The 27,110-nt window shown below is 45.7% G+C and overlaps 1 protein-coding gene across 1 annotated transcript in view; it reads left to right on the top strand.

The window, feature by feature from the left end:
• DGAT2L6 (diacylglycerol O-acyltransferase 2 like 6) overlaps positions 1-20,920 on the top strand; it is a 28,394-nt gene extending 7,474 nt beyond the window's left edge. Inside the window, exons 2-7 of the mRNA XM_062183087.1 lie at positions 15,120-15,230; positions 15,655-15,725; positions 16,089-16,293; positions 17,698-17,872; positions 19,928-20,139; positions 20,549-20,920. Of these exons, the coding sequence (XP_062039071.1) occupies positions 15,120-15,230; positions 15,655-15,725; positions 16,089-16,293; positions 17,698-17,872; positions 19,928-20,139; positions 20,549-20,703 (929 nt within the window). The 3' untranslated portion in view covers positions 20,704-20,920. The remainder of the gene's footprint in view (positions 1-15,119; positions 15,231-15,654; positions 15,726-16,088; positions 16,294-17,697; positions 17,873-19,927; positions 20,140-20,548) is intronic.
• Positions 20,921-27,110: the final 6,190 nt, after the last annotated feature.

Below are 27,110 nucleotides of genomic sequence, written 5' to 3'. Positions count from 1 at the left end.
TCTTCCATCCGCTGGTTCACTCCCCAGTTGACTGCAACAGCTGGAGCTGTGCCGATCTTGGCCAGGACCAAAGAGCTTCCTCCAGGTCTCCCTCGCAGTGCAGGGACCCAAGCACTTGGGCCATCTCTACTGCTCTCCCAGGCCACAGCAGAGAGCTGGATTGGAAGTGGAGCAGCCGGGACTTGAACCAGCGGCCTTATGGCATGCCAGCACTGCAGGCGGCAGCTTTACCGGCTATGCCGCAGCACCGGCCCTGCTCCTTGCATTTTGCAGGTTATGCTGTTCCTCACAGACCGTGAACTCTCCCATCTCCAGGCCTTTGTTCAAGCTCTCCACAGTACATGGAAGGCTGTCCCTACACCAATCCATCTATCCAGATCCTGCCCTTCTTCCGAAATTCAGCTTCAAGTCTTCACTTCCACAAGAAACCTGGTGTTTCGAGAAGGCAGATACTTTGTTCTCTACGTGTATTAGGATGAGTTAACACACACGAGGTTCTAAAAACAGCTCTTGACATATAATATAGTCTCAACAAATTCTACCTACATCTTTTTTTCCCATAACTTGGAATGAAGGCAAATGTCCTCTCAGAGTCTCTGTTTCTTCATTTGTAAAATGGGTACAATAAAAACATTTACACTTCAGACTCAATCCTCCTGTGAGCAGATTAAATGAGATAGTGCACAAGAATGGCCCAATCCAGTGCTGTTTCATAATCAATGCTCAAGACACTGCCTCCAGACCTATGTTGCATTCTTGTCTTGATTTCCACTTTTACTACCTTCACCCTCTTCCTTCCAGGCTCCCCAGATCTGTCCCTGGCGAGATTTGGCAGGCATCGCCCACGCTCGGATTTACGTCAGTACTCTGAAACAGAACATTTCCACGCACTAAAGTGACAGGGTTTTCATCTTAACACTGGAAATGGCCGCTTACCTGTAGCCGCACACACTGGCACCTCCTGTAACCTCACAAGACCAAGCAGAGGCACGGGTGGATTCCCTTCCTATCAGTTTCCCCCTGTGCTGCAGCTCAATGTAACAAGTACTTACCATGAGCCGTCTTCCCATGCATGCCACTCTGTGAAAGGCTGTGTCGTTTATTTGAAATATTTATTTATTTTATTTGAAAGAGAGAGAGATCTGGATCTTCCATAGCAGCTTTGCCTGCTACGCCACAGCGCCAGCCTCAGAAGTCTGTTTCTAAGAGGCTGTCGGGTAGTAGAGGGCCACACAGAGGAGGCACCAGTTACACAAGCAAGCCAAAGGAAACAGGGCAGGAGAGGAGCACAGTGGAGTTGTTGGAAGGGCATGGAAATGGGAATCCTTCATTCTGATGAGGGGGCCTGCAAAGATACCATCAACAAGGTGTCCTGTGAGCTAAGACTTCAAGACTGGAAGAACTTTTAAAAAATATTTATTTGTAGGGACTGGCGCTGTGGCATAGCAGGTAAAGCCACTGCCTGTGATGCCTACATCCTATATGGGTGCTGGTTTGTGTCCTGGTTGCTCCACTTCCCATCCAGCTTCCTGCTAATGGCCCGAGAAAGCAGTAGAAGATGGCCCAAGTGTTTGGGCCCCTGCCTCCACTTGGGAGACCCAGATGAAGCTCCAGGTTTCTGGCTTCGTCCTGACATAGCCCCAGCCATTGTGGGCATCTGGGAAATGAACCAGCGATGGAAGGCCTATCTTTCTTTCCCTCTCTCTACTTTCTCTGTCTCTCCATCTCTCTCTGCAACTCTTACTTTGAAATAAATAAATCAATCTTAAAAAAAACATTTATTTGTTTATCTGAAAGTTAGAGTTGCAGAGAGAGAGGGAGAGACATCTTCCCTCTGTTGGTTCATTCCCCAAATGGATACAATGGTCGGGACTGTGCCAGGCAAAAGCCAGGATCCTGGAGCTTCTTTGGGTCTCCCATGTGGGTAGTGGGAGTTCAGACATTTGGGCCAATTTCCACTGTTGTCCCAGGCGCATTGGCAAGGACCTGGATCGGGAGCAGAGCAGCGAAGACTTGAACCAGTCTTGACTTGAACCATATGGGATGCTGGCATTGCAGGTAGCAGTTTAGCTTGCTGCACCCCAATGCCAGCTCCAGTTGATGCCTTTGAACAAGAAACTGTATCACGATCATGAATGTACTTTATTCACTACAGGTTAAGGTAACTGTGTGCACACACCTCCTCAGATCATCTCGTGCCCCTGCACCAATAAAGGGCCCACACTTTGAGGAACACTGGGCTATGGTGTAAGGGATGAGAGTGCAGGTACTGAGAGGTGAGGCTAGAGAGATGTTTGAGGCTAGTCCTGGGGAAGCCTTGAATGCCAGACTAACATGCTCAGACTTTATTCTGTCAGCAGTGGGAAAATATCGAAGATTTCAGAGGAGGCAAATGACATCACATGATTGTGCTTTTGATAAATGTATGACTTGGGGGGGGCTTAAATATTTTGCAAGAAGGAAGAAGACTTCAAAATTTTTCTATACGAGAGTATTTTTCACAACACACAGCTTCCTGAGAAACGGACACATAATCTACCTCCTTAATTCTCCTTGGTTAACACTGTCTGGGTTGCCTGGTGTTGTTTTGTTGTTGTTGTTCTGAAAACTCTCTTGTTTACATATAGAGCTGATCTTCCCATAGAGAGGCTTTGGAGTCTAAAATAATCAGGACAATTAATTTAGTTGTGTCTTCTATTCAGATCTTTTGTTTTGACAGTAGAAATCCTTACAATTTTCTCAAAACAAAAATGTTCGGGCTACTGTCTGGTACACAAAATAGACCAGAGGGGCAGAAACCAGCAGTGGAAGAGCAGGTGAGAGGCTGCTGTCCAGACCAGGGGGCAGAAGGCCTGGAAGATAGCAGCCATGGGGGCAGGGGCAGGAGGATGGATGGGAGAGATTTTTGTTTAAACAAGAGACAGAAGTCAAAGATAGCCTCAAAATATTGAACCTCTAACACCCTGGGTCCTGAAAGATGAGTATGAACTAGCCAAGCAAAGAACTGAAGAGTTAAAACCAGGTTTTACTGGTTGAAATTTTGTTTTTAAAAAGATCCATTATATAATGACACAAAGATCAATTCTATAAGAAGACACAACTTATATTAAACTTTCTCTCCCCCGGGACTAATAGTGTGCTCCCTGCCTATTCCGCCATCTTGCCGCTCTCGACAGTAGGTTTTCTAGCCAAAGACTTTTGTTAACTTAGTTTCTTAGTCAGTGGTCTTGTATACAAAACAAATGACATTTCACATGGTAAGACTACATTGGCAGAGTGGCAGTTGCTAGTTTTCTACCATAGCTTCTGAGTAATATTACTTGCCTGTCATTGTCAAGTTCTTTCTAAAGTGTGCGGAATGTTCTGTAGGATGCACAATTTAATCTTTAGACCTTATAAAAGAGATGGCTAACATTTTTCTGTAATAGCATAGCCAAAATAAGAACTTAAATAATAATCTCATAGCTAGATTCACTTCGCCATCAGCGAAGTATACAGTAAGTAGAAAAAACCTCCCTTTCAGACCAAAGGGAAAGAAAGTTTTAAAGTGAGAATATAATTTTCCTCATGGGCATTGTCTACCTTAGAAAAACTACTACAGAACATGCCTGTGACTATAGACTTGTAGTTCAGGCCACCGAAGATTAGAGATGGGACTTGGGCACTCCCTTGACTTGCATCCTCTGGTCTGCTTTAACAAAAACCAGGAGGAAAAGAAAGCTCGGCATCAGAAGCAATGGGTGGCAGGCCTATTAATGGCTGATCTGTACAGTGATCTGCCCTCAAGCAGACCCAACAGGCCAGTCGACTGCAGTGGCTTTCAATGTGGTAAGCCTGGGCTTCAGCAGAAGTCAGCTTGTGAAGAGCCCTGGCAGCTCTGCCAAGAGTTGGATCACTGGAAATGGACCTGCCCTGGAGTCGAAGGATGCCCAGGTCAGAGCCACAGATCTTATTGGCTCTAAGCTGAAAAGCCCTTCACTCAGCCCAACTTCCAAAGTGACCACTGCAGCTGAGGGTATGGTCAAGTAGGGTCAGCAACATTGCAGGCAGAACTGTAAATTTCTTGTTAGAGATGCCCCCTGCCTTTACCTGGCCAGCTCTCCTCCCAGGCCAGCCAAGTAATGAAAGTCAACAGAGTGCCTTCCCCTAGGAGGTTCACACCTCCCTTAGGATATACCCCATGTGAAGAGATAGATAGGTCTTGGCCTCTTAACTTACAAGGCCTAAAGCCCACCAGATTATTATCAAGCCCCTTCTATCAGGTTCTATTTGCCTCTCAATCAGAAAAATTACTTGTAGCTTAGACAGCACCTTTCTTAGCTCCTCTAATAATGACTCTGTCCTTTGTTCTAGGCCCTGTCTAGTGCACTTGGGCCTCATTCCTTTGTAATCATAACCTCTACTCTACCACCAATGGCTCTACTCCCAACCTGTGTGTACTGATGGTCCTCTTCCCCACTTAATGCTGTATAATTGTTCAAACCTGGTAAATGCCACTCTTAGGATCATTGGTTACTATCCTCACTCTGTCTTTTATGACCTTGTCTAAATATGATCAGAGTCGGGGAACTTGGAAGGCTTCCATAGCCTTGGCAACTCATGACGACAGCCTAGGATGGTTACTGGCGCCATGAACTAGAGTGTCAATTTGTTGGGTCAACAACAGGAGCCACTGTGCACTTGCTCCTCATGTGGGATCTCTGTCCTTAATGTGCTGTACATTGTGGTTTAATGCTATAACTAGTACTCAAACAGTATGTTTCACTTTGTGTTTCTATGTGGGTGCAAACTGTTGAAATCTTTATACTAAATTGATCTTCTGTGTATGGGGAGAATCGAAAATGAATCTTGATGCAAATGGAAGGGGAGAGGGAGCGGGAGAGGGGAGGGTTGCGGGTGGGAGGGAAGTTATGGGAGGGGGAAGCCATTGTAATCCATAAGCTGTACACTGGAAATTTATATTCATTAAATAAAAGTTAAAAAAAAAAGAAGACACAACTATCCTAAATATATATGCATCTGACAATAGAGCTTCAAGATACATGAAGCAAAAATTGATGAAACTAAAAAGAAAAAAATAGATGAATTAACAATTATATTTAGATAGCTCCCCTAAAGCCACAATCAAAACTCATCCATGAGGAAATAGATAAAAATCTTATTTTAAAAAGGCATCTCCTGGCCAGCGCCGTGGCTTAACAGGCTAATCCTCCGCCTTGCGGCGCCGGCACACCGGGTTCTAGTCCCGGTTGGGGCACCAATCCTGTCCCGGTTGCCCCTCTTCCAGTCCAGCTCTCTGCTATGGCCAGGGAGTGCAGTGGAGGATGGCCCAAGTCCTTGGGCCCTGCACCCGCATGGGAGACCAGGAGAAGCACCTGGCTCTTGGCTTCGGATCAGCGCGATGCGCCAGCCACAGTGGCCATTGGAGGGTGAACCAACGGCAAAAAGGAAGGCCTTTCTCTGTCTCTCTCTCTCTCTCTCACTATCCACTCTGCCTATCAAAAAAAAAAAAAAAAAAAAAAAAGCATCTCCTGATCCATGTGGTTCCAAAAGAAAATTCTACCAAACATTTTGAAGAAGAAATAGCACCAATTCTATGCAATCTCTTCCAGAAAACTGAAAAGGAAGGAACATTTCCCAACTCATGAAGAGATCAGATCCTGATACATAGACCAGACAGAGACAGTACAAAAGAAGAAAATTACAAATATCCCTCAGTAATATAAATGCAAAAATCTTCAATTGAATTTGTAATAGGATGGTACTTCAAAAAGTTGATGGGAAAATGGTATTAAAAATAAGCTTATTTTAGTGCCAAAATTTTTGAAATCCATGCATTTTTTTTCATAATACACATTTTCCATGAACTTTTTGAAGACTACCTGTATGCATGGATTTTAAAATTTTTTTCCAACAAAATAAACTTATATTTTAATTCTATTTCTTTATGAAATTTTGGATGTACAATCATATAGTACAAAGTTCAATGTACCACAACCAAGTGAGCTTTATCCAGGAAAGCAAGTGCAAATATTTGAAAAAAGATCAATGAAAGTAGAATAGCATATCAACCAGCTAAGGAAAAAAAAATACGATCATATCAATTGATGTAAAAAAGACATTTGACAAATTTCAACGTTCAATCATATAAAAAAAAGTCTCAAGCAACTAGGAATAGAAGGAAATTTCCTCATCTTTATTAAGAGCATCTACAAAATCACCTACAGCTAACATCACAACGGTGAAAACCCAAATGTTTTCTAAGATTGAGAACTGTGTTTCTCAGCTTTTTGTTGCTGTAACAATACAATATTTGAGAGAAGTTACTTAATGAAGGAAGAAGGTTCATTTTGGCTCACAGTCTTGGAGTTTCACTGTCCAAGGCAGGTGGCCCCTTTAGTCTGGCGTTTGCTGAGGGCAGTGGATGACAAGAGCACGCGCAGAGGCGGGATCACATGGCAAGCCAGGAAGCAGCGAGAGACAAGGGAGCACACCTGTCTTCTACCCTCTGAGGGGGTTTTCCTTATAGTACTGTCGTGATTCAATCATGGGGCTGCGCCCTAAACAGCTGAATCCAATCCAATCATTCCCAAGGCCCCACCTGATGCACCACTATCATATTAAGTTTTAGCATTACTTCATTAACAGAAGACTATGGGGGACACCCAAACTATGATCCAAACCATTACAGAAACAGCAAGGATGTCTACACTCGCCACTTGTATTCAACAATACTAAAAGTCCTAGCGAGTGCACTTCGGCAAAAACATAAAAAGAGATGAAGGCCTGCGGATAAGAAATTGAGAAATAAAACTGGCCTTGTTTGCAGATTGCGTGATAGCGTAGAAAATTCCAAGGAATTTTTAAAACATTTTTCTAAAGATTTTATTTATTTATTTAAGAGATAGAGTTACAGACAGTGAGGAAGAAAGAGAAAGAAAGGTCTTCTATCCGCTGATTCACTCCCCAAATGGCCGCAACAGCCAGAGCTGTGCTGATCTGAAGCCAGGAGCCAGGAGCTTCTTCCGGGTCTCCCACATGGGTGCAGGGGCTCAAGGACTTGGGTCATCTTCTACTGCTCTCCCAGGCCATAGCAGAGAGCTGGATTAGAAGAGGAGCAACTGGGACTAGAACTGGCGCCCATATGGGATGCTGGCACTGCAGGCAGAAGATTAACCTACTGCGCCACAGCGCCTGCTCCCAAGGAATATATTTTTAAAAATCCCAAACCATTCAAGAACTAACAAATATGATCACACATAAAAAACTCCCTCACATTTGTATACTCTAACAAAAACAATTAAAAAGAGTAACTTACAGAACAATACTATTTAAATACTTCTAAAAGGTGAAATATTTATAAATGAGATATGCATAGGGTCCATCTACTGCAAACTATACTGCCGGCCATCCATTTTCACAGATTATTTTGTTGCTAAGATTTATTTTACTTATTTGAAAGGCAGAGTTAACAGAGAGAGGGAGAGACAGGGAAACAAAGAGATCTCTCTGTCTGTTCACTCCTCAAATGGCCATAACGACCAGGGCTTGGCCAGGCCAAAGCCAGGAGCTTAAAATTTCATCTGGGTTTCCCATGTGGGTGCAGAGGCCCAAGCATCCGGGCCATCTTTCCCAGGAGCATTAGCAGGGAGCTCTATCTGAAGCAGAGTGCCATATCGCAAGCACCGGCTTAATTTGCTTCACCAGAACTCTGCACCCTCTCCCACTTCCACAGGCTCTGCATCCATAGATTTAACCACCTGTGTATCAAAAATATTCCCCAAAAAGTTGCACCTGTTCTAAACACACAGATTTTTTTTCCCTGCCAGCTACTGTTCCCTAAACAACACAGTAACAACTAATTACAAAGCTTTGGCTAATTTATATTCAATATTATAAGTAATCTAGAGATTATTTAGTGAACACAGGAGGATGTGCATTGGTTATATGCAAATAGAACATTATTTTACACAAGAAACTTGGGTGCCAACAGATCTGGGTGTCTTCAGGCAGTCTTGGAGACAATCCCCCATAGATACTAAAGGACAACCGTAAGATATTGATGAATGAAATAAAAGATCTAAATAATCAGAGACATATTGTGATCCCAGATTGGAAGATTCAACATAGTGAAGATGTCAGTTCTCCCCAGATAGATCTATAAATGCAATTCATTTCAATAAAACTCCCAGCAGGGCATATTAGATAACAGTTTTGTAGCAGCATTAAATTTCTCAAATGTGATAATAGCGCGTGGTTGTCATAATGGAAGAGAATACCTTTGTTCTTAGAAACTACACACCAAGGTGTTTAGAGCTGAAGGGTTGTAATCTCTGCAGTATACTCCAAAATACAAATATACATGTAAATACTTATATTTTCATATTTAGCTGCAAATCAAATGTAGAATATTAACAATGAGTAGGTCTAGGTGAGGCTATCTGGGATTTTCTTAAAACATAAACGATTTCTGCTGTTTTATTTTTGTCAAAACAAAAAGTTTAATTTCTTCTTTTAAAGATTTATTTATTTGAAAGAGTTACACACACACACACAGAGAGAGAGAGAGAGAGAGAGAGAGAGAGAGAGGTCTCCCATCCGCTGGTTTACTCCCCAATTGGCTGCAATGGATGGAGTTGGGCAGATCAGGAGCCAGGAGCCAGGAGCTTCCTCCAGGTCTCCCACATGGGTGCAGGGGCCCAAGGACTTGGACCATCTTCTACTGCTTTCCCAGGCCATAGCAGAGAGCTGGATTGGAAGTGGAGTAGCCAGGACTCGAACTGACTCTCGTTTGGGATGCTGGCACTGCAGGCAGCAGCTTTAGCTGCTACGCCACAGTGCCGGCCCCCCAAAAAGTTTAATTTCAAAAAGTCCTAATGGCATAGATAAACCAATTCAAAAATTTATATAGAACAACAGGCTCCACCGTAACCAAAATAATTTTGATACAGAATAAAATTGGGGGGAATCACACTAGCTGATTTTAAGACTTAATAAAGACTACAGTAATCAAAACAGTGATATATTGATGAAGAGATATACACAGTAATCCATGAAACAGAATAGAGAAAACAAACAAACCCACACAAATATGGCCATTGATTTTTGACAAATATGACAAAGCAATTCAGTAGAGGCAGGATAATGTTTTCAACTGTGTTATTAGAACAACTGGATATGCACATGCAGCAAAACCTTACACCTTATAAAAAGTTAGCTTAAGAGTGATGTCAACAAGATAGCAGAATAGGAAATCCTCCACTCGTATGTCCCTATAGTGACAAGAATTTGGTAGCCATCATTGAAGAAAATGCTTTTCCTGGGAGTCTTGGTACCCAGGTAGGATGTTGCACATTCCTGGTGGATCTCAAGACCGAGGCAGGCTGTTTTGAAAGAACTGGCCCACACTCAGGTGGCAGGCTCACCAGCTGTGGGGAAGTGACAGATCCGGAAATGGCATTATCCCCCTGTAGACTCAGCTGCAGCCCCATGTGGCTTCCATTCTGCCTCCAATACCATCTGCCAAGGAATCTGGGAAGAGTCACATCCGTGCACACCTCGGGTGCCAGGCTTGCTGCCTGCAGTGCCAGCAGTGACCGCTGAAACAACCCCCTCAGCTATGGCATCGGCTCACTTGTGCTCGCCCAGGGACCAGCCAGTTAGCCACACCCATCCGTGCAAACAATGACCCCACAGTAGATTCTGAAACAGCCCAGTAACTTGGCTCCAAACCACTCAACCATGGTGCCAGATCATTTCTGTCCACCCAGAAACCAAGCAGGAGACATACCTGCCCGCGCCCCCTTGAGGAAGGCCTGCAGCTCTGTCTGGGCTGCAGATCTTAAAGCATCACTGTGACTCAGTTCCAGCTTCTCTGAGCCACATTCTGAGGCCTGGCCTGCTTTCCCAGGGGCCCACTCAATGATCCAGCAGAAACGTTCTCAGGAATCCGGAGGGAGTACACCTGTCTGTGTACCTGGTAATAGGCCTATCATCTGTGGACCCAGCTGCAGACCCTGAAGAAAACCTCTGTTCCTACTACAAGCTCTATTTTTTTTTTAAATTTAGTTGTTTGAAAGGCAGTATTACAAAGTGGGGAGATGGGGAAGAGAGATCTGCCATCCACTGGTTCGCTCCCTCATTGGCCACAATGGTCAGGGCTGGACCAGGCCGAAACCAGCAGCCTAGAACACCATCCAGGTCTCCCGCATGGGTGGCAGGGGCCCAAGGACTTGGGCCATTTTCCATTGCTTTCCCAGGCAAATTAGCAGGGAAGTAGAGCAGTTGGGACTTAAACCGGCACCCATATGGGATGCTGGCACTGCAAGCAGTGACTTAACACTATATGCCACAATGCCAGCCCTGCACCAGCTCTATTGACCAAGATTCCGGATGCAGTGCAGTCTGCCCAGGGATCAAACAAGACCCCTACCCTGTCAAGCCCCCCCCCCAACCCCGGTAACAAGCTCACAAACTCTAGATTCCACTGAGGACCCCCCCATATGGAGCAGCCATATGGCACGGCCCCAGCGCTTTCTGACTTCAATCTCAGATAAAATTCCATTGCCCTGGGAACCCAACAGGTCCTGCTGAGATGAGATGTTTAGTAAATAAGTAGAAACCATTAAAAAAGTAACAAGCCTCACGCTGAAGAATACAAAAACACAAAAGTATTAAAAATAATTATATCTACAATGATTTGTTAGTGCATACACAATATTAAATACAAAGTGTGAAATCAATAGCACACAATGTGTGGGATGGGGATTAAGGAAAAATGTAGTTATTGAAATTGTTATCAGTTTAGAATAGAATATTACAACTGCAAGATATTTTATGTAAGGCCCATAGTAACCATAAAGAAAAATCTTTAGTAGATGCACAAAAAATGAAGAAAAAAGAAAAAAAGCATACCACAATAAAAAAATCAACAAATTGTTAGGGAAGACAACAAGAGGAAAAAAATAGAACAAATGATCTATACAATATTCAGGAAATGATGAACAAAATGGCATTAGTAAGTCCTTACCTATCAATAATTACTTTAAATATAAAAGGATTAAATTGTACAATCAATAAGCTGCCGCCTGCAGTGCTGGAATCCCATATGGGCACCGGTTTGAGTCCCAACTGCTCCACTTCTGATCCTGCTCTCTGCTATGGCCTGGGAAAGCAGTGGAAGATGGCCCAAGTGCTTGGGCCCCTGCACCCGCATAGGAGACCCAGAAGAGGCTCCTGGCTCCTGATTTCATATCCAGGCCAGAGCAGAGAGCTGGATTAGAAGTGCAACAGCCAGGACTCAAACTAGCAGGTGGCCTAACCCACTGCGCCACAAGCTGCTCACAGATCTTAGATCTTCTTTAAAAAAAAAAAAAACACGATTTCTTTATTTGAAAGGCAGAGTTACAGAGATAGGGAGAGAAATCTTACATCTGCCGATTCACTCTCCAAATGGCTGTAACCGGCACTTGAACCAGCTACCATATGGGATGCCAGTGCCACAGACAGCAGCTTTACCTGCTACACCACAGCACCAGCCAGATCATAAATCTTAATGTAAACCAGAAAACTATAAAACTTTTCATAGAAAACAGAGGAGAAAACTTTGATTATGTTAAAATAAGCAGAGTTTTAAGATGCAACACCAACAGCAAATCTGTAAAAGGAAAAATATTAAGAAGTTGGACTTTACCAAAATTGAAAGCTTTTGCTCGGGGTCGGCACTGTGGCACAGCGGGTTAATGCCCTGGCCTGAAGCGCCAGCATCCCATATGGGCACCGGTTCTAGTCCCGGCTGCTCCTCTTCCCATCCAGCTCCCTGCTGTGGCCTGGTAAAGCAGCAGAGGATGGCCCAAGTTCTTGGACCCTTGAACCTACCTGGGAGACCCAGAAGAAGCTCCTGGCTCCTGGCTTCGGATCGGCACAGCTCCGGCCATTGTGGCCAATTGGAGGAGTGAAAGACCTCTTTCTCTCTCTGCTTCTCCTTCTCTCTCTCTCTGTTTAACTTTGATTTTCAAATAAATGGATAAATCTTTTAAACGAGAGAGAGAGAGGGAGAGCGCCTTTGCTGTAAGAAGGATCCTGTTAAGAGAATGCAAAGGCAGACACAGACTGGGAGAAAATGTTTGCAAACCACATATCAAACATAGGAGGTGTACACTAATGGTATAAAGAACTCCCAAGAAAGCATTGAAAAACAGGTAAAAGATCTGAACAGACACCACACCCACGAAGATGCACAAAAGGCAGATAACCACATGGAAAGCTGCTGGGCATCATTAGCTATTAGGAAAAAGCAAATTAAAACGACGGTGAGATGTCACTGCGCATGTGTTAGAATGACTTGGCCATCCTTGGTATAAACTACTCGAGGAGCCCACCTATGTGAAATTCCTCCTCTATCATCCTCTCCAAGACGCCTTTCTTGAACAAGGACAAGAGAAGCAGGTCACATTTCCTGGTGTTGAGGCCACAATATCTGAGACACACATACATGCACACGAACGCTGTTCCTCGTTATTCCTCTCCTTTGATGTCATGAATCTCCTCATTCTGTGATCTTTAGCTCTTCCACGTTGGCCTGTTTCTCCTGTCTCTTGTACATTACACTGTTCATACTCCAGCAGGCCGGTCTGGAAGTCTTGTCCTCAAAGGATTCTTATGGTCTCCAGCAGGGCCACACCTGCAGTTTCAATAAATTCCGTAAGGGAGTGGCGGCGCTATGGTGCAACAGGTAAAGCTACTGCCTGCAGCAGTATGTATGTATGTGTGTGTCTATATATATTTACACACACACACACAAAGTTATAGTGCCTTTCCTCTGTACCTTCATGTGTAATGCAAAATAAAACAGAACTAGGTATCAGATAAAATATATTTTTTTTTCTGGCACCAGTGCTGTGGCATAGCCTGTAAAGCCATTGTCTAAGGCACCAGCATCCCATATGGGCACCAGTTTGAGTCCTGGCTGCTCCACTTCTAATCCAGCTCCCTGCTAATGGCCTGGGACAGCAGAGGACGATGGCCTAAGTGCTTGGGCTCCTGCACCCATGTGGGAGACCCAGAAGACAATCTGGATCCTGGCCTCAGCCTGGCCCAGCCTTGGCCACCACAGCCATTTGAGAAGTAATCTCTCTCTCTCTCTCTCTCTCTCTCTCTCTCTCTCTCTGTAACTCTTTCAAATAAATATTTTTTAAAGAAGGACTAATAGATAAAGGAAGGAGATAAAATATAAGGAACAGAATTAATCCATTTATATTTTTAAAATATCATCATATTTAAATAACATACATACTAAGTTTTAGTCATTGAAATTTGCTTATTGAAAAAAACTACTTATTTATGTTTCAGTCAATCTCCAGATATTTGTTGAATACCCACTGTGTGTTCCAGGCACCATTCTAAATACTAGGGGTACAAGCAAAATTCATTTGAAGAAAGACAATCAGTAAAGATTCTTATTTAGCTTTACTTGAGTTTTTCCCAAAGTTTCAGTTGCAAATTTACTCTCATCTTTTATGAAGGTCAGAGGCCTTTTATCCATGGTAGACTTCTGATAAAATTCCATCCACCACTACTGCCTATCCAGTGAACATGCTTACAGCAACCCTCTGGGCCAGTTCTTGTAACAGGAAGCCAGCTGATTGCTAAGGTTTCTCCTACTCCACACCATGAGGATTTTTAATCACTTATTTGAAAGGCAGAGAGAGAGAGAGAGAGAGAGGAGAGAGGGAGAGAGGGAGGGAAGGAGGGAGCGATCGAGCAAGCAAGCACTCCCATCCGTTGATCACTCATCAAATACCCACAATGGCCAGAAATGGGCTGAGCCAAAGCAGGGAATGAGAATGTGATCCAAGTCTCTCACGTGGGTGGCAGGGACACAACCACCTGAGCTATCTATCACCTGCTGCCTGCCAGAGTCTGCACTGGCGGGAAGATGGAACAGGAGCCAGAAATAAGAGTGGAATTCCAGTATTCTGATATGCATCTACCCCACCAGGCTATAACATGATTTTTAAAAAAGAGAAAGAGATTTTATTTATTTGCAAGGCAGAGGTAGACAGAGAGAGGGAGAGAAAGAAAGAGATCTTCTATCCACTGGTTCACTCCCCAAATGGCCAAAACAGCCAGAGGTAGGTTGATCCGAAGGCAGGGGCCAGGAGCTTCTTCCACGTTTCCCATTTGAGTACAGGGGCCAAAGGACTTGGGCCGCCCTCTGCTGGATGGGAAGTGGAGCAGCCAAGACGCAAACCGATGCCCATATGGGATGCCGGTGCTGCAGGCGGAAGCTTAACCTGCTACGCCACAGCACCGACCCCATATAACATGACTTTTTAAAAGCAATACGCATTCAGTCTTTTTTTTTCTGCCATGTTCATATGTCCAAAATGCAAGAAACCAACCTGCTGATAGGTAAACTTTTGAGTTTTTTCCCGTTCTCTGAAACTGTCATCAACTATGATGTGGTATCTGCTCCAAAGAGTCCTGCGCATAGCTAGATCCTTCCTTAGGCACAATCTGTGTGCTCAGCATGTGGTTCTCATGAAGGCAGATTGTAAAATAGAATTCCATTCTCACCGCTGTGAAAACACATGGCGTTTGCATTTCACCGCCTTTGCTGCCATAGCTACATTTGTTCCTGCTTTTGAAAACGGTGAAACACTGGGACATTTGGAATGGAACAAAAGAGGACATAGTAAAGCGGTTTCTACTCTGGGTTTTCTTCTCAGCCTCAAACAACCTGAACGCTGCAGGCAACCCCTGTCTGCGGGAAGACACAGATTTATCAGCTCCACGAAGGACGGTCAAGCTTCCAGGAAGAATTTTCTGAGTCCCAGAATGGGGGTCAGCCAGCAGCCACCATTTGACTTTGGCCGAGGATCTGCTCTGAAAACCTCAGGGCTATGCTGTGTCCTCCATTAAGGTCTCAGTCATCAAAGCAACCCTGACCCAAGGGATCAGAGGCCAGCCTGGACCCCAGCAGAGCTAGGCGAGACGGGGAGAGGAGGCAGAGAAAAGCCCTACACCAGTTTTGCCTTGTGCCTTCAGAGACAGGGGTTATGAGAGCCGTGCTAAAGCTCAGAAGGCACTGAAGGTACCAACCCTTTGTGTTTCCTCAGGGGCTATTCCCATTCTGCTCATACCCTACTTTCTGGTGTTCACCAAGTTCTGGTCGGCGTCTGTGCTCGCGTTGGCCTGGCTCGTCTATGACTGGAACACCCACAGTCAAGGTAAGAGGTGGGGCAGTGTGCGGGGCATGTCTGTGCTCAGGAGGAAGAGAGGTGGAGCGAGAAAGAGAGGAGGGGTGAAGAGGGGAGGGGTGGAGACAAGAGGGGAGAGTGAAGCTTAGCAAGGACACATGTTCTCTGCCAGGCTACCCAGGAAGAGTTAAAAGGGTGAGGTTTCCAAGCAGGTGCCCCCAGCCTCAAGCTATTTCCCTATCACCTCCTTCTTTGCTGGCTCCTGTGGAGCAGGGGCTTCCAGTGTTTTTTTTTGGGGGGGGGACTGGATCTGGTGGCAGTACCTACTGCTCAGAGATGTGAGGAGGCACCTCCAGGGAGCTGAGCGCAGCAGGCAGCACTCTCCACCTCTGAGAGAGAGGTAGAGGGACTGGCAATGCCCCATCTGCTCTTTCCTTCCCTTCTCTACCCACAGGCGGCAGGCGTTCTGCTTGGGTACGGAACTGGACCCTCTGGAAGTATTTCCGAAATTACTTCCCAGTAAAGGTGATTGCCCTTCTGCTGGGGGCCCTCGGATCCTGTGACCGAGACTCTCACTCCCTCTTCAGCTCTTTGTTTGCAAAGGCTTCAAGTGGGCAGCAGGGAAGGTCAAGGCCCAGAGGAATCATGGGCATCAGGAGTCCAGGATGGACAGGCAGGGGGGAGACAGGGGAGTAGCAGCCTTTCCTGCTCTAGCCAGCCTAGGTCAGCCTCTCTGATGTCATGACCCTTTGGCCATCTCATGACAGTGACAACATCCCACTGAACTGGGATTCGGGGCTCCCAATAGGATACCTGCTGAGAACTGAGTCTCCGTGAGCTCTCTTCCTTCTTCCTAGCCAGTGTTCTAACCCAATCTCCCTCTAACAGCTAGTGAAGACTCACGACCTGTCTCCCAAACACAACTACATCATTGCCAACCACCCACATGGCATTGTCTCTTATGGTGCCTTCATCAACTTCGCCACTGAGGCCACTGGCTTCGCTCAGATGTTCCCATCCATCAGTCCCTCTCTAGCAACCTTGGAAGGAATCTTCTGGATCCCCATTGTGCGTGATTATGTGATGTCAATGGGTGAGTATACAAAATCATTGCACTCCCTGGACTACCTCAGGGCTCCAACCCCAAATAAGCTTTTCAGTGACCTCATGCTGGAAGAGGACTTGATAGAAAATGAGTCCGGAACACACTGGGCCACTAACAGGTATGTAGCCAAGCATCAGGTGCTGCCCAAGTTGTGAAAGGCAAGGTTTGACTGGGTGCAGATGGAAGTACAAGGATTCATGACCTCACCAGGATTGCTTTCAGAGAGGAAACCAGAAGGCTGGAGTTCAGGATTAAAGGCAAATGGAAAGAGGAGGGTGAAAGGCAAGTCATAAACACAAATACAGGAAAACTCCAGCATGAATGGGGCAGCTCAGATGGACTTCAGCGGACTCCGTTCAGGGCTGTCAGTTGGCTTCTTTTGGCCAGTCATTTGTATGGCAGCTCGCATCCCAGGGTGTCATAAAGACATTTTAATATCTCTCCTACTGGCTGGGACATTCAAGGTCCATTATTCTCATCTCCTGAGAAAACCTACATCCTTGCATAGCATGCCAAGGGATAAAGGGTATGCATACATCAGAATCCAAGATAACTTTTCCCTGCCAGGGCATTGTGACAAATGTCATCCCTCTGGACACCAGAAAACAACCAAAGCCCAATGCAAAAATGTAAGATGTATTTATCTGGAGGTTGGGGGATGGCAAGTGAGGCCACTGGGCTGCCAGAGGATGCTTCTGCTCCTCTCTGAGCTTGTCAAGATTCTGGAGCAGAGGTCTCTTTCAGCAGCTAAGAGCCTGGAAGTAATTTCCACCATCCCAGTAGAGAATAGGAAGTGAGTCCAGGGCAAAGATGGGAAAGAAAAGTGATGCAATACTCTGTGACTGCTATTGAACAATAAGTTGTCATCTCCATGCCATCGTTCCTCTACATTTTAATTTGGCTTGGGCAGGCTCCCCAGTTGGCCTACTCTCCAGCAACCTCAGCCAATGGCTCCTGTTTGGCAGGTTGCTCCAAGGAGGAAGCAGGTTGATCAGCTAGCCCTGATCACGCCTGGAGGAGAGACCTCTGGAGGGCCTCCAGTGCTGTCAGCCTTGGCAAGGTTAAAATGACTGCAGCTCACAGTAGAGAGGGAAAGGGTGAGCTCCAATACTACTGATCTGGAAGGTAGTAGGTTATGTGTGGATGCGTACACTGAGGAGCTTGGTATAGCCCCAGCTGTACCAGCATGAACCCCCAAGGTAAGTAGCTGATCCTAAGGACCAACCTCAGGTGAGGGCTAACCCAGTATATAGAGGCCAAAGACAGAAGGACAGAAAGAGCAATAGTCAAGAAACCAATGAGCTGTCTCTGGCAGGAAGAGCCCAGAGGAACCCCACACCCCCTTGCTCAGGTGCCAAGTTTATTCTGCTATTTGACTCTTTGGTTTTGCAGGTTTGTGCCCAGTGAGTAAGTTGGCCTTGAATTACTTGCTGACCAAAAAAGGCTCAGGTAATGCTGTGATTATTGTGGTGGGTGGAGCTACAGAAGCCCTCTTGAGCAAACCAGGAACCTCCATCATCTTCCTCAAAGAACGGAAAGGTTTTGTGAAGTTGGCACTGAAGACAGGGTGGGTCCCGAGGTTCTGGGGCTCTTTTGTTAGGGTGCCATAGCCTGGGGGGGGTCGTCCTCTTCACTCGTTTGTTTCTCTCTATCCCCTCACGCTGTGCCTTAGCAGTGTCTGGGCCTCCACACTTATTCAGGTGGACACTTTGATTTGAACTTGGAGAAAGGACAGCAGAAGATCTTTTACTTTCTGCCCATTAGCCCATCAGGCTGGGGGCAGTGGGACTTCCCTCTCTATCAACCTGCCGAGAATCTGCCCAAGGAGGAAGGCACTGGCCTTGATGTGGTGAGAATTGCAAAGACGAGTTAGAATGCCTCCAAAGACCATACAACCTGATTTGGGATAGAATGCATTCATTCAGCATCTATTGAACACTTGTTGTGTGTCAGCCACAGTGCTAGGCATTGAGAGTACAAAAATAAATAAGATCTGGTCCTTGTGAACTCAGAGTCCAGAGTGGAAGACATATACATGCACACAGAATTATAAAATATAGGGATGGGTATTGTAGCTCAGCAGGTTAAACAAATGTTTAGGACATCAGCAACCCATATCAGAATGCTGGTTTGAGTACATCCAATCCAGCTCCCTACTAATGCACCTGGGAAGGCAGCAGAGGATGGCCCAAGTGCTTGGTCCCCTGCCATCCATATGACAGACCCAGATGGAGTTCCTGGCTCCTGGCTTTAACCTGGACCAGACCTGGCTCCAATATGGGATGCTGGTGTCACAAGTGGTCACTTAACCTAATGCACCATATTGCTGGGTGAGATAAAAGTTTTTTTTTTAACCCATTATGTTCCCTGGGCCTAAAATAGTGTAGGTACACAAAACTTCATAGATATTTGTTGAATGAATAAAGTGCTGTCATAGAGATGTTTACAAAGTGCTATAGGTGGCATCTGAGCTGTGATCTGAAATATCAGCAGGAGTTGCCAGTCAAACCAAAAGGGAGAAAGAAGCCAGGCATCCAATGAGGACCTACAACAGGTCAGGCACTATGCCAGGCCCTAGTGATTCAAAGATGAATCCAACACAGTTCCTGTGTCAGGCTTGCTGTCGACTGAGGTAATCAGACAGGTGAGGAGATGCTGTCACGCAGGGTTGGGATAGAGTTTGTGTAGGACAGAGGTGAGCACTGGATGAAGGGCACCTAATCCACATTGGGGACACTGGAGGTGATCAAAGACAGTTCTCTGGGGCTGGCACTGTAGCATAACAAGTTAAGCCATTGCCTGCAGTGCCAGCATCCTATATGGGCACTGGTTGGAGTTCCAGCTGCTCCCCTTTCCATCCAGCTCTTTGCTAATGCACTTGAGAAAGCAGTGGAAGATGGCCCAAATGCTTGGGCCCCTGCACCCAAGTGGGAGACCCAGAAAAAGCTCCTGACTTCTGCCTGGCCCAACCCTGGCAGCTGTGGCCATTTGGGGTGTGAACCAGCAGATGGAAGATTCTCTCTCTCTGCCACTTTGTCTTTCAAATAGATAAAATAAATCTTCAAAGACAGTTTCTTCAAGGAGATGACGGCAGACCTTTAACATCTGAGTGTTTAAAGGGCAAAACTGAGTTAGCCACCTGGAGCCAGAGGGAAGGCACTTCCTGCAGAGGGAGCAGAGCCTACAAAGACACGCAGATGAGAGCAAGTTGACACACTCAGTGTGGCTAAGCAGACAGTGAGGGAGGAGTGGGGAGAGGGGAAGCTGGCCCGGTAGGGAGAGTAAGGCATCAAGACCACACTCAGTGGTGTGGTGGGAAGTGAGGAGCTTGGGAAGTGTTTCCACGTCAGAGTGACATGGCCAGGTAGGAGGCTTAGGGACACCACTCTGGAGCTGGGTGCAGTGAAGGCAGTTAGGGCTCCTGAAATTAGTTTCTTCCCATCACAGACAGAGCACAGCAGATCCCCTCAGAAAGTTCAGTTGGGAGGGTGGTGCACGGTAGAGATGGGTCATCAGGCTGAAGACGTTTCAGTGCTGGGATTCAAGTCCTATAATGGAGGGGTTGCCAAGGTATTTGCTTCCTTGGAGAGCTCAGAGCCCACCCTGCCCCTTCTCTTTGCAGGGCCTATCTTGTCCCTTCCTATACCTTTGGGGAGAATGAGGTTCACAATCAGACGACCTTCCCTGAGGGCACATGGAAAAGGATCTTCCAAAAACACTTCCAGAACATAGGCAAAAGAATCCTGGGGATCAACTTCTGTACCTTCCACGGCCGAGGCCTCACTCGTGGGTCCTGGGGCTTTCTGCCTTTCAATCGACCTGTTACCACTGTCGGTGAGCTGTTCATTATCCCTGGACCACACTGGTTCGTGATCCCTGCCCTTCCTCACCCCAAGGCCCAGGGCACCCCGCTCCCAGATGGGATGGGCAATGGGAATCTCAGTGAGTGTGACTGAGAGCAGGATGGGGAATTGTGGCCATTCATGGATGGGACAGATTTCAACAGCTGCCCCAAGAGAATCCTTCATCACTCTCCTGAGCTTGTGCACATTCTCTTGAGCATGGATAAGGTTAGGTGATCCAAGAAGGAGTGCCAGAATGGGGCTGGATCAAGAGGGGGAAACATGGAGGAAGGGGAGGGGACCCAGACACTGAATTTCAGGATGTGGTCCCCAGTGAGGAATGGGTAGCTTGAGCTGGTAGGGGGAAGATTCTGATGCATGTCTCCTGTCTTTCTCCATAGTTGGGGAGCCCCTGCCAGTCCCCAGGATTAACAGACCCAGCAAGGAGATGGTAGACAAGTACCATGCACTCTACATCCGCGCCCTGCACAAGCTGTTTGACCAGCACAAAGTTGAATATGGCCTCCCTGAGACCCAGGAGCTGACAGTCATTTAACAGGAGCCAAAGTCCCCATAAGCAAACCCCAAAAGCCATGGGGGATTTCAAGTAGAGCCTTAGGGAAAGAAGAATTTAGGGAGAGAAGAGGAGATCAAGGATGGGAAGCGAAGCCAGCCAAGCCAGATACTACTCAATGAGTCAGGGTTCCGACAGTGACATCCCCTCTCAAGTGCCCAGAGCAGGTTTGAGGGACAGAACCAAAGGGGCAGAGGAGGACTGGGGAGGACTGGTTAGCAGAGGAAGCTGCTCTATGATCCCTGCTTATTTTAGGGCTACAAACCAGGTTGGGAGTCTTTTGAGTCACTCCAGCCAACTGTCAGATCTGAGTAATGATAGACACTATGCCCCTTCTCCCCTGAGCCTTAGTGGATCCAACACTGTTGAGGTTTAGGATTGGAAGCTTTGTTTAGAAGAAGGATGCCTTGTTTCCTCCAAGTTCTGTTACTTCTCATTTGGGGGCTGCTACAAAGTAAACCAGGGACCTGAACCATGGTTTCCTGATTCAAGCACACAGGACTCCCTCAGTTACGACAGAGTTCTAGTCTGGCTGTTTCTTCTATAAAAATAAAGTTCTGGATGCATAAAACAAGACATAACGACTTCATTGTTTTGAATCACGCCTGGGCTTTCCTCAAACCTGAGATTTTTCCCTCGTGGTCTTCAGAAAGACGTTTTCCTCTGCCTCATCCTTCCTTTGTCTGGTTCCTGACACAAAAGGTAAGGACCGGAACCAGAGCTGTTGCACAGTGTAGGAAACAGGCACCCACTGAGTAGCCCACCTCTCACGATCCCACGCTAACCACCCTACGTCAGGAGGGAGGGAGCCACAAGGTCAGGTGTCAGGATCCACACGACAGCTTTCACAACCTTTGTCTCTTCATGCAAACACCAGTCCCATATGATCACGATTGCCTTCCTGTCCACTGCCCAGTAACTAAAACAACTAACAACCCAGGCCTTACTAACTCCAAACCAAAGTTCTCCCAGTGCACCACTACATGTCCTGTTCCTCATTTTCTAGAACCTGTTCAGCAGCCTAAATTCCTAATTGAAGTCCATGGCACTCCGCCAAAATTAGTCCCCAAATGTGAGCAAAAATGACCTGGATTCTGCTCAGAGGGGTCCCAGGTTGGGCCTCCGAGAAAAGAATGGATGAATTTTTAAAAAACTTTTTTATGTTAGAAACAAAACCACACATTTACAGTCAACTGATTTCTCACCAAGGATGCCAAGAAAATTCAATGGGGGAAAGGATGTTCTTTTTCACAAATGATGCCAGGACAACTGGATATCCACACGGAAAAAGAATTAAGTCAGGTCCTTACTTCACACCATTGAGAAAAATTTCCCTAAAATGAATCAAAGGCCTGCAGTGAAAGCTAACATGAACACACTCTCAGAGAAAAATATGTGTGTAGAACATCATGATCTTGAATGAGGCAATGTTTACTTAGCTATGCCACCAAAAACATAAGCAACAAAAGAAAAGTAGTTAAGTTGGACTCCATATAATAAAATACTTTAAACTTTTTTTTTGCTTCAAAGGACACTATTAAGAAAGTGCAAGGACAATCCATGGAAAATGAGGAAATATTTGCAAATCACGTATCTGGTAAAAGCCTAATAGCCAGAATATGTAAATAACATAAAATCCAATAACAGGGATATAAAAAAAATTAATTTTTCAAACGGGCAAAAGATTTCTCTAGATATTTCTCCAAAGAAGATATTCAAATGCAAAGGTGCTCCAAATTATTCATCATAATGGAATGCAAATCAAAGTCACCATGAGGGGTCAGTGCTGTGGCACAGTGGGTAAAGTTGCCGCCTGCAGTGCCAGCATCCTATATGGGTGCCAGTTCAAGTCCCAGTTGCTCCTCTTTTGATCCAGCTCCCTGCTAATGGCCTGGGAAAGCAGTGGAAGATGACCCAAGTGCTAGGGCCCCTGCACCCATGTGGGAGACCCGGAAGAAGCTTCTGGTTCTTGGCTTCAATCTGCCACAGCCCTGGCTGTTGCAACCATCTGGGGAGTAAACCAGTGGATAGAAGATTGATTCTCTCTCTCTCTCTCTCTCTTTCTCTCTTTCTCTCTCTCTTTCTTTCTCTTGCATGTGCGTGCTCTCTCGCTCTAACTCTGACTTTCAAATAAATAAATAATTTTTAAAATATTTACTTATTTATTTGAAAGTCAGAATTACACAGAGAGAGAAGGAGAAGCAGAGAGAGAGAGAGAGAGAGAGAGAGAGAGAGAGAGAGAGAGAGAGAGATCTTCCATCCACTGGCTCACTCCCAATTGGCTGCAACAGCTGGAGCTGCGCCGATCTGAAGTCAGGAGCCAGGATCTTCCAGGTCTCTGATGCAGATGCAGGGGCCCAAGCACTTGGGCCATCTTCCACTGCTCTCCCAGGCCATTAGCAGGGAGCTGAATTGGAAGAGGAGCAGCCAGTACTGGAACCAGTGCCCATAAGGGATGCTGGCACTGCAGGCCAGGTCTTTGACCTGCTGCACCACAACGCCAGCCCCAGATGACTCTATTTTAAAATGCGCTTGGAACGGCCTGTGGATAATAAAATATGCCTGGTTTACTGGAACAACATTTAGCAGAAAACATATCGTAATTCCAAACTTCAAGGACTTGCATCTTCTTTCTTTTAATAAAGTCAACGTATGATGTTTTTGTATCTTCATTTTTTAAAATTCATCCTTTTGAAGCAAACATTTCAGTGGTTTCCATATATTCCCAATGCGTGTGTATTTTAAGATATCTTAGATCATCCACTCTCTGCATCAAAATAACCCCCCAAAAGAAGTATTTATGATGTGGTATGTCTCTTGAATGTTTAGTTTTACATATTCGCTAAGAGTTTTTAAAAATAACACATGGGGCAGACACTGTGCTGTAGCAGGTTAAGCGTGACATCAGAGTGCTGGTTCAAGTTCCCGATACACTGCTGATGCATCCTGGGGGGCAGCAGATGATGGCTCAAGAGTTTGGGTCCCTGCCACCTACAAAAGAGACCCAGATGGAATTCCTGGCTCCTGGCTTCTGGACCAGTCCTGTGTGTTGCTGGCATTTGTTGAATGAACCACCAGATGGAAGAGTCTCAATCTCTCTCTCCCTCTCTCTCTCTCTCTCTTTCTGGTGCGGCAGGTTATACCACCACCTATGACTCTGGCATCCCATATGAGTACTGGTTGGAATCTTTGCTGCTCTGCTTCCAATCCAGTTCCCTATTAATGCTCCTGGGAAGGCAGCAGAAGGTGGCCCAAGTGTTTGGGCCCCTGTCATCCACATGGGAGCGTCAGCCTGGCCCATCCCCAGCTCTCATGGTCATTTAGGGTGTGAACAAGCAGGTGAAGATCTCTCTCCCCCCACCCTGCCTTTCTGTAACCCTGCCTTTCAAATAAATAAATAAAATTTTAAACAACTATTTAAAATAAAAATAACATGGCTTTTCACTCATTTTTATGGTTAATTTTGATATTGTTTACACTGTGAGATGAATTTTCAGGAACAAACTATGGTGTACCATTTTCACTAACAGGATATGAGTTTACTTCATGACAGCTTAATGCCTGAACTTGTCCAGGAACCAATAGGCTATAAGTTATTTACAAACAATATAGTTGTTTACTCAAGAGAATAAACTGAAACATGTTTAGAATTGATGAGAAATCTCAGTCAAGGGGCTAAATATAAGGTAATATATACCAAAAAGTAAATTTTCTTTTCTGCCATAAGAACTGATTCGAAAATATTAGTGGGGGAAAGATCTACGAAAATCTATCGATATCCATGTTCCTGGATGAGAAAACTCAATGTTGTAAAGATATTTCCAGATTAAATTGAATGTTTAATGCATGTCCAATGAATATCCTTTTAAGGTTTTGTTTGGAACTTGAGAACCTTACCCTAAAATTCCCCTGAAAGGATCAACAGTCAAAAACAGGTAATTTTTGAAAACTCAGTTCAATTATAAAGAACAAGCCTAACTAGACATTAAAATCCATAATAAATACCCAAACATCAAAACAGAATATTGAGTAGAACTGGTGTAAAAATAGATATCTATGTCAACTGAACAGAACACAAAGGTCAGGAATGATGAGATAGATGATTGATGATAGATTGATTGATGAGAGATTATTGATAGATGGTTGGTGATAGATATATGATGATTGATAGATAATTGATGAAAGATTGATAGATGATAGATGATTGGTTTAAAATAGATTGATAGATAATGATAGGTGATTGATGATAGATTGATAGATGATGATGATTGGTGATAGATAGATGATACACACAGACTCATTGCTATCCTTAGGCCCAAGCCTGTCCCAGGGAACCCACCCTTTTAACACCTCCACAACTTAACCCACCACAGTCTCAAGGCACAATGTGAAGGAAGAACTACAGACTTTTTCGGGCCTAACCTCTGGTTCCCAAGGCCTGGTGAAGCTTCTCCTCAAAAAGCAGCTTTTCTGCTTCCCCAGTAAGTAGCTTAGGGATGGCCTAGGACAGGGAACCGGTGAGTCAGGAAATAGAGGCAGACGTGCTGATAGCTGGAGAGGACTCCACCCCATTCACAAACCCCACTGCCAGGCGCTGAGCCAGGTAACACCATCCAAAAGCATCTGTGCAAACAAATCCTCCCTGAAGACAAGCAGAGTCTGGGAGATGCCTCCCTCTTTATCTCCAAGATCACTCACACCATATGACATATAGAGGTCATGACAGCACACGGTGTCCCTAGAGGATTAGCAGCTCAGCAAACGTACCAGCCTGTCAACGTCACTCAGCGTTTCTAAGCCATCACTACACTCTTCTTTCCATATTTTAACAATGCTTATGTAAGTTCCTACAATGTGGCAGGCACAGCACTGAATAAAAGAAAGACACTGCTCTTGTAGAACTTGCGTGCTCATTAGGGGACGCAGACAAGCAAGCAGGCAGCACCCCCTGGGGTACTATTAACTGTCATGAAGACAAATCAAGCCAGCGAAGAATCAGCAGAGGGTGGAGAGTCCTTTTTCAGCTGGGGCGGTGAGGGAGGCCATCTGTGGAACTGTGCTCCTTGAACAGAGATCTGAGTGAAGTGAAGGCAACTGGTCAAGGTAACAGGGAAGAACAGTCCAAGCAGAGGAACCAGCAACAAAAATCTTGGGGCCGGCATTGTGGTATAGCAAGTGATGCTGCCACCTGTGACACCAGCATCCCATATCATGGCAGATTTGAGTCCCAGCTGCCCACTTCCAGTCTAGATTCCTGCTGATGTGCCCCGGAAATCAGCAGAAGATAGTTCAGTCGCTTGGGCCCCTGTACCTATGTGGGAGACCCTGATGGGATTCCTGGCTTCTGGCTTCAGCCTGGCCCAGCCCCACCTGTTGCAGCCATTTGGCGAACAAACTAGTGAGTGGAAGACTCTCTCTCTCCCTTTCTCCTACCTTCCCTTTCTCCCTCTCCCTTTCCCCGTTCCCCTCTGTGTCACTCTCCCCTTCAAATAAATAAATAAATAAATATTTTTTAAAATTTATTTATTTATTTATTTATTTATTTATTTTGACAGGCAGAGTGGATAGTGAGAGAGAGAGACAGAGAGAAAGGTCTTCCTTTTGCCATTGGTTCACCCTCCAATGGCCGCTGCTGCCAGCGCATTTCACTGATCCGAAGCCAGGAGCCAGGTGCTTCTCCTGGTCTCCCATGCGGGTGCAGGGTCCAAGCACTTGGGCCATCCTCCACTGCCTTCCCAGGCCATAGCAGAGAGCTGGCCTGGAAGAGGGGCAACCGGGATAGAATCCAGTGCCCCAACCGGGACTAGAACCCGGTGTGCCGGCGCCGCAAGGCGGAGGATTAGCCTGTTAAGCCATGGCGCCGGCCAAATATTTTAAAAATTATTTATTTATTCATTTTTAAGTCAGAGTTACACAGAGAGAGAGGAGAGGCAGAGATGGAGAGAGAGGTCTTCCATCCACTGGCCCACTCCCCAGTTGGCTGCAACAGCTGGAGCTGTGCCGATCCGAAGCCAGGAGCTAGAAGTTTCTTCCAGGTCTCCAATGCAGGTACAGGGGCCCAAGCACTTGGGCCATCATCTACTGCTTTCCCAGGCCATAGCAGAGAGCTGCATTGGAAGTGGAGCAGCCGGGTCTCAAACCAGTGCCCATATGGGATGCTGGCGCCTCAGGCCAGGGCATTAACCCACTGTGCCACAGTGCTGGCCCCATGATATATTTTTAAATAGCTAATAAAGATGACCTGGGTTTTTTTTTAAAGATTTTATTTATTTGACAGGTAGAGTTACAGACAGAGAGACAGGTCTTCTTCCATCCATTGGTTCACTCCCCAAATGAAAAAGAATGGTGGAGCTAGGCCAATCCAAAGCCAGGAGTTTCACCCAGGTCTC

Source organism: Lepus europaeus, chromosome X (genome assembly GCF_033115175.1).
Source record: "Lepus europaeus isolate LE1 chromosome X, mLepTim1.pri, whole genome shotgun sequence".
In the NCBI taxonomy this organism is placed as follows: Eukaryota; Metazoa; Chordata; class Mammalia; order Lagomorpha; family Leporidae; genus Lepus; species Lepus europaeus.
The sequence above is the reverse complement of the archived record's forward strand: the minus strand, read 5'-3'. Positions and strand labels throughout refer to the sequence as shown.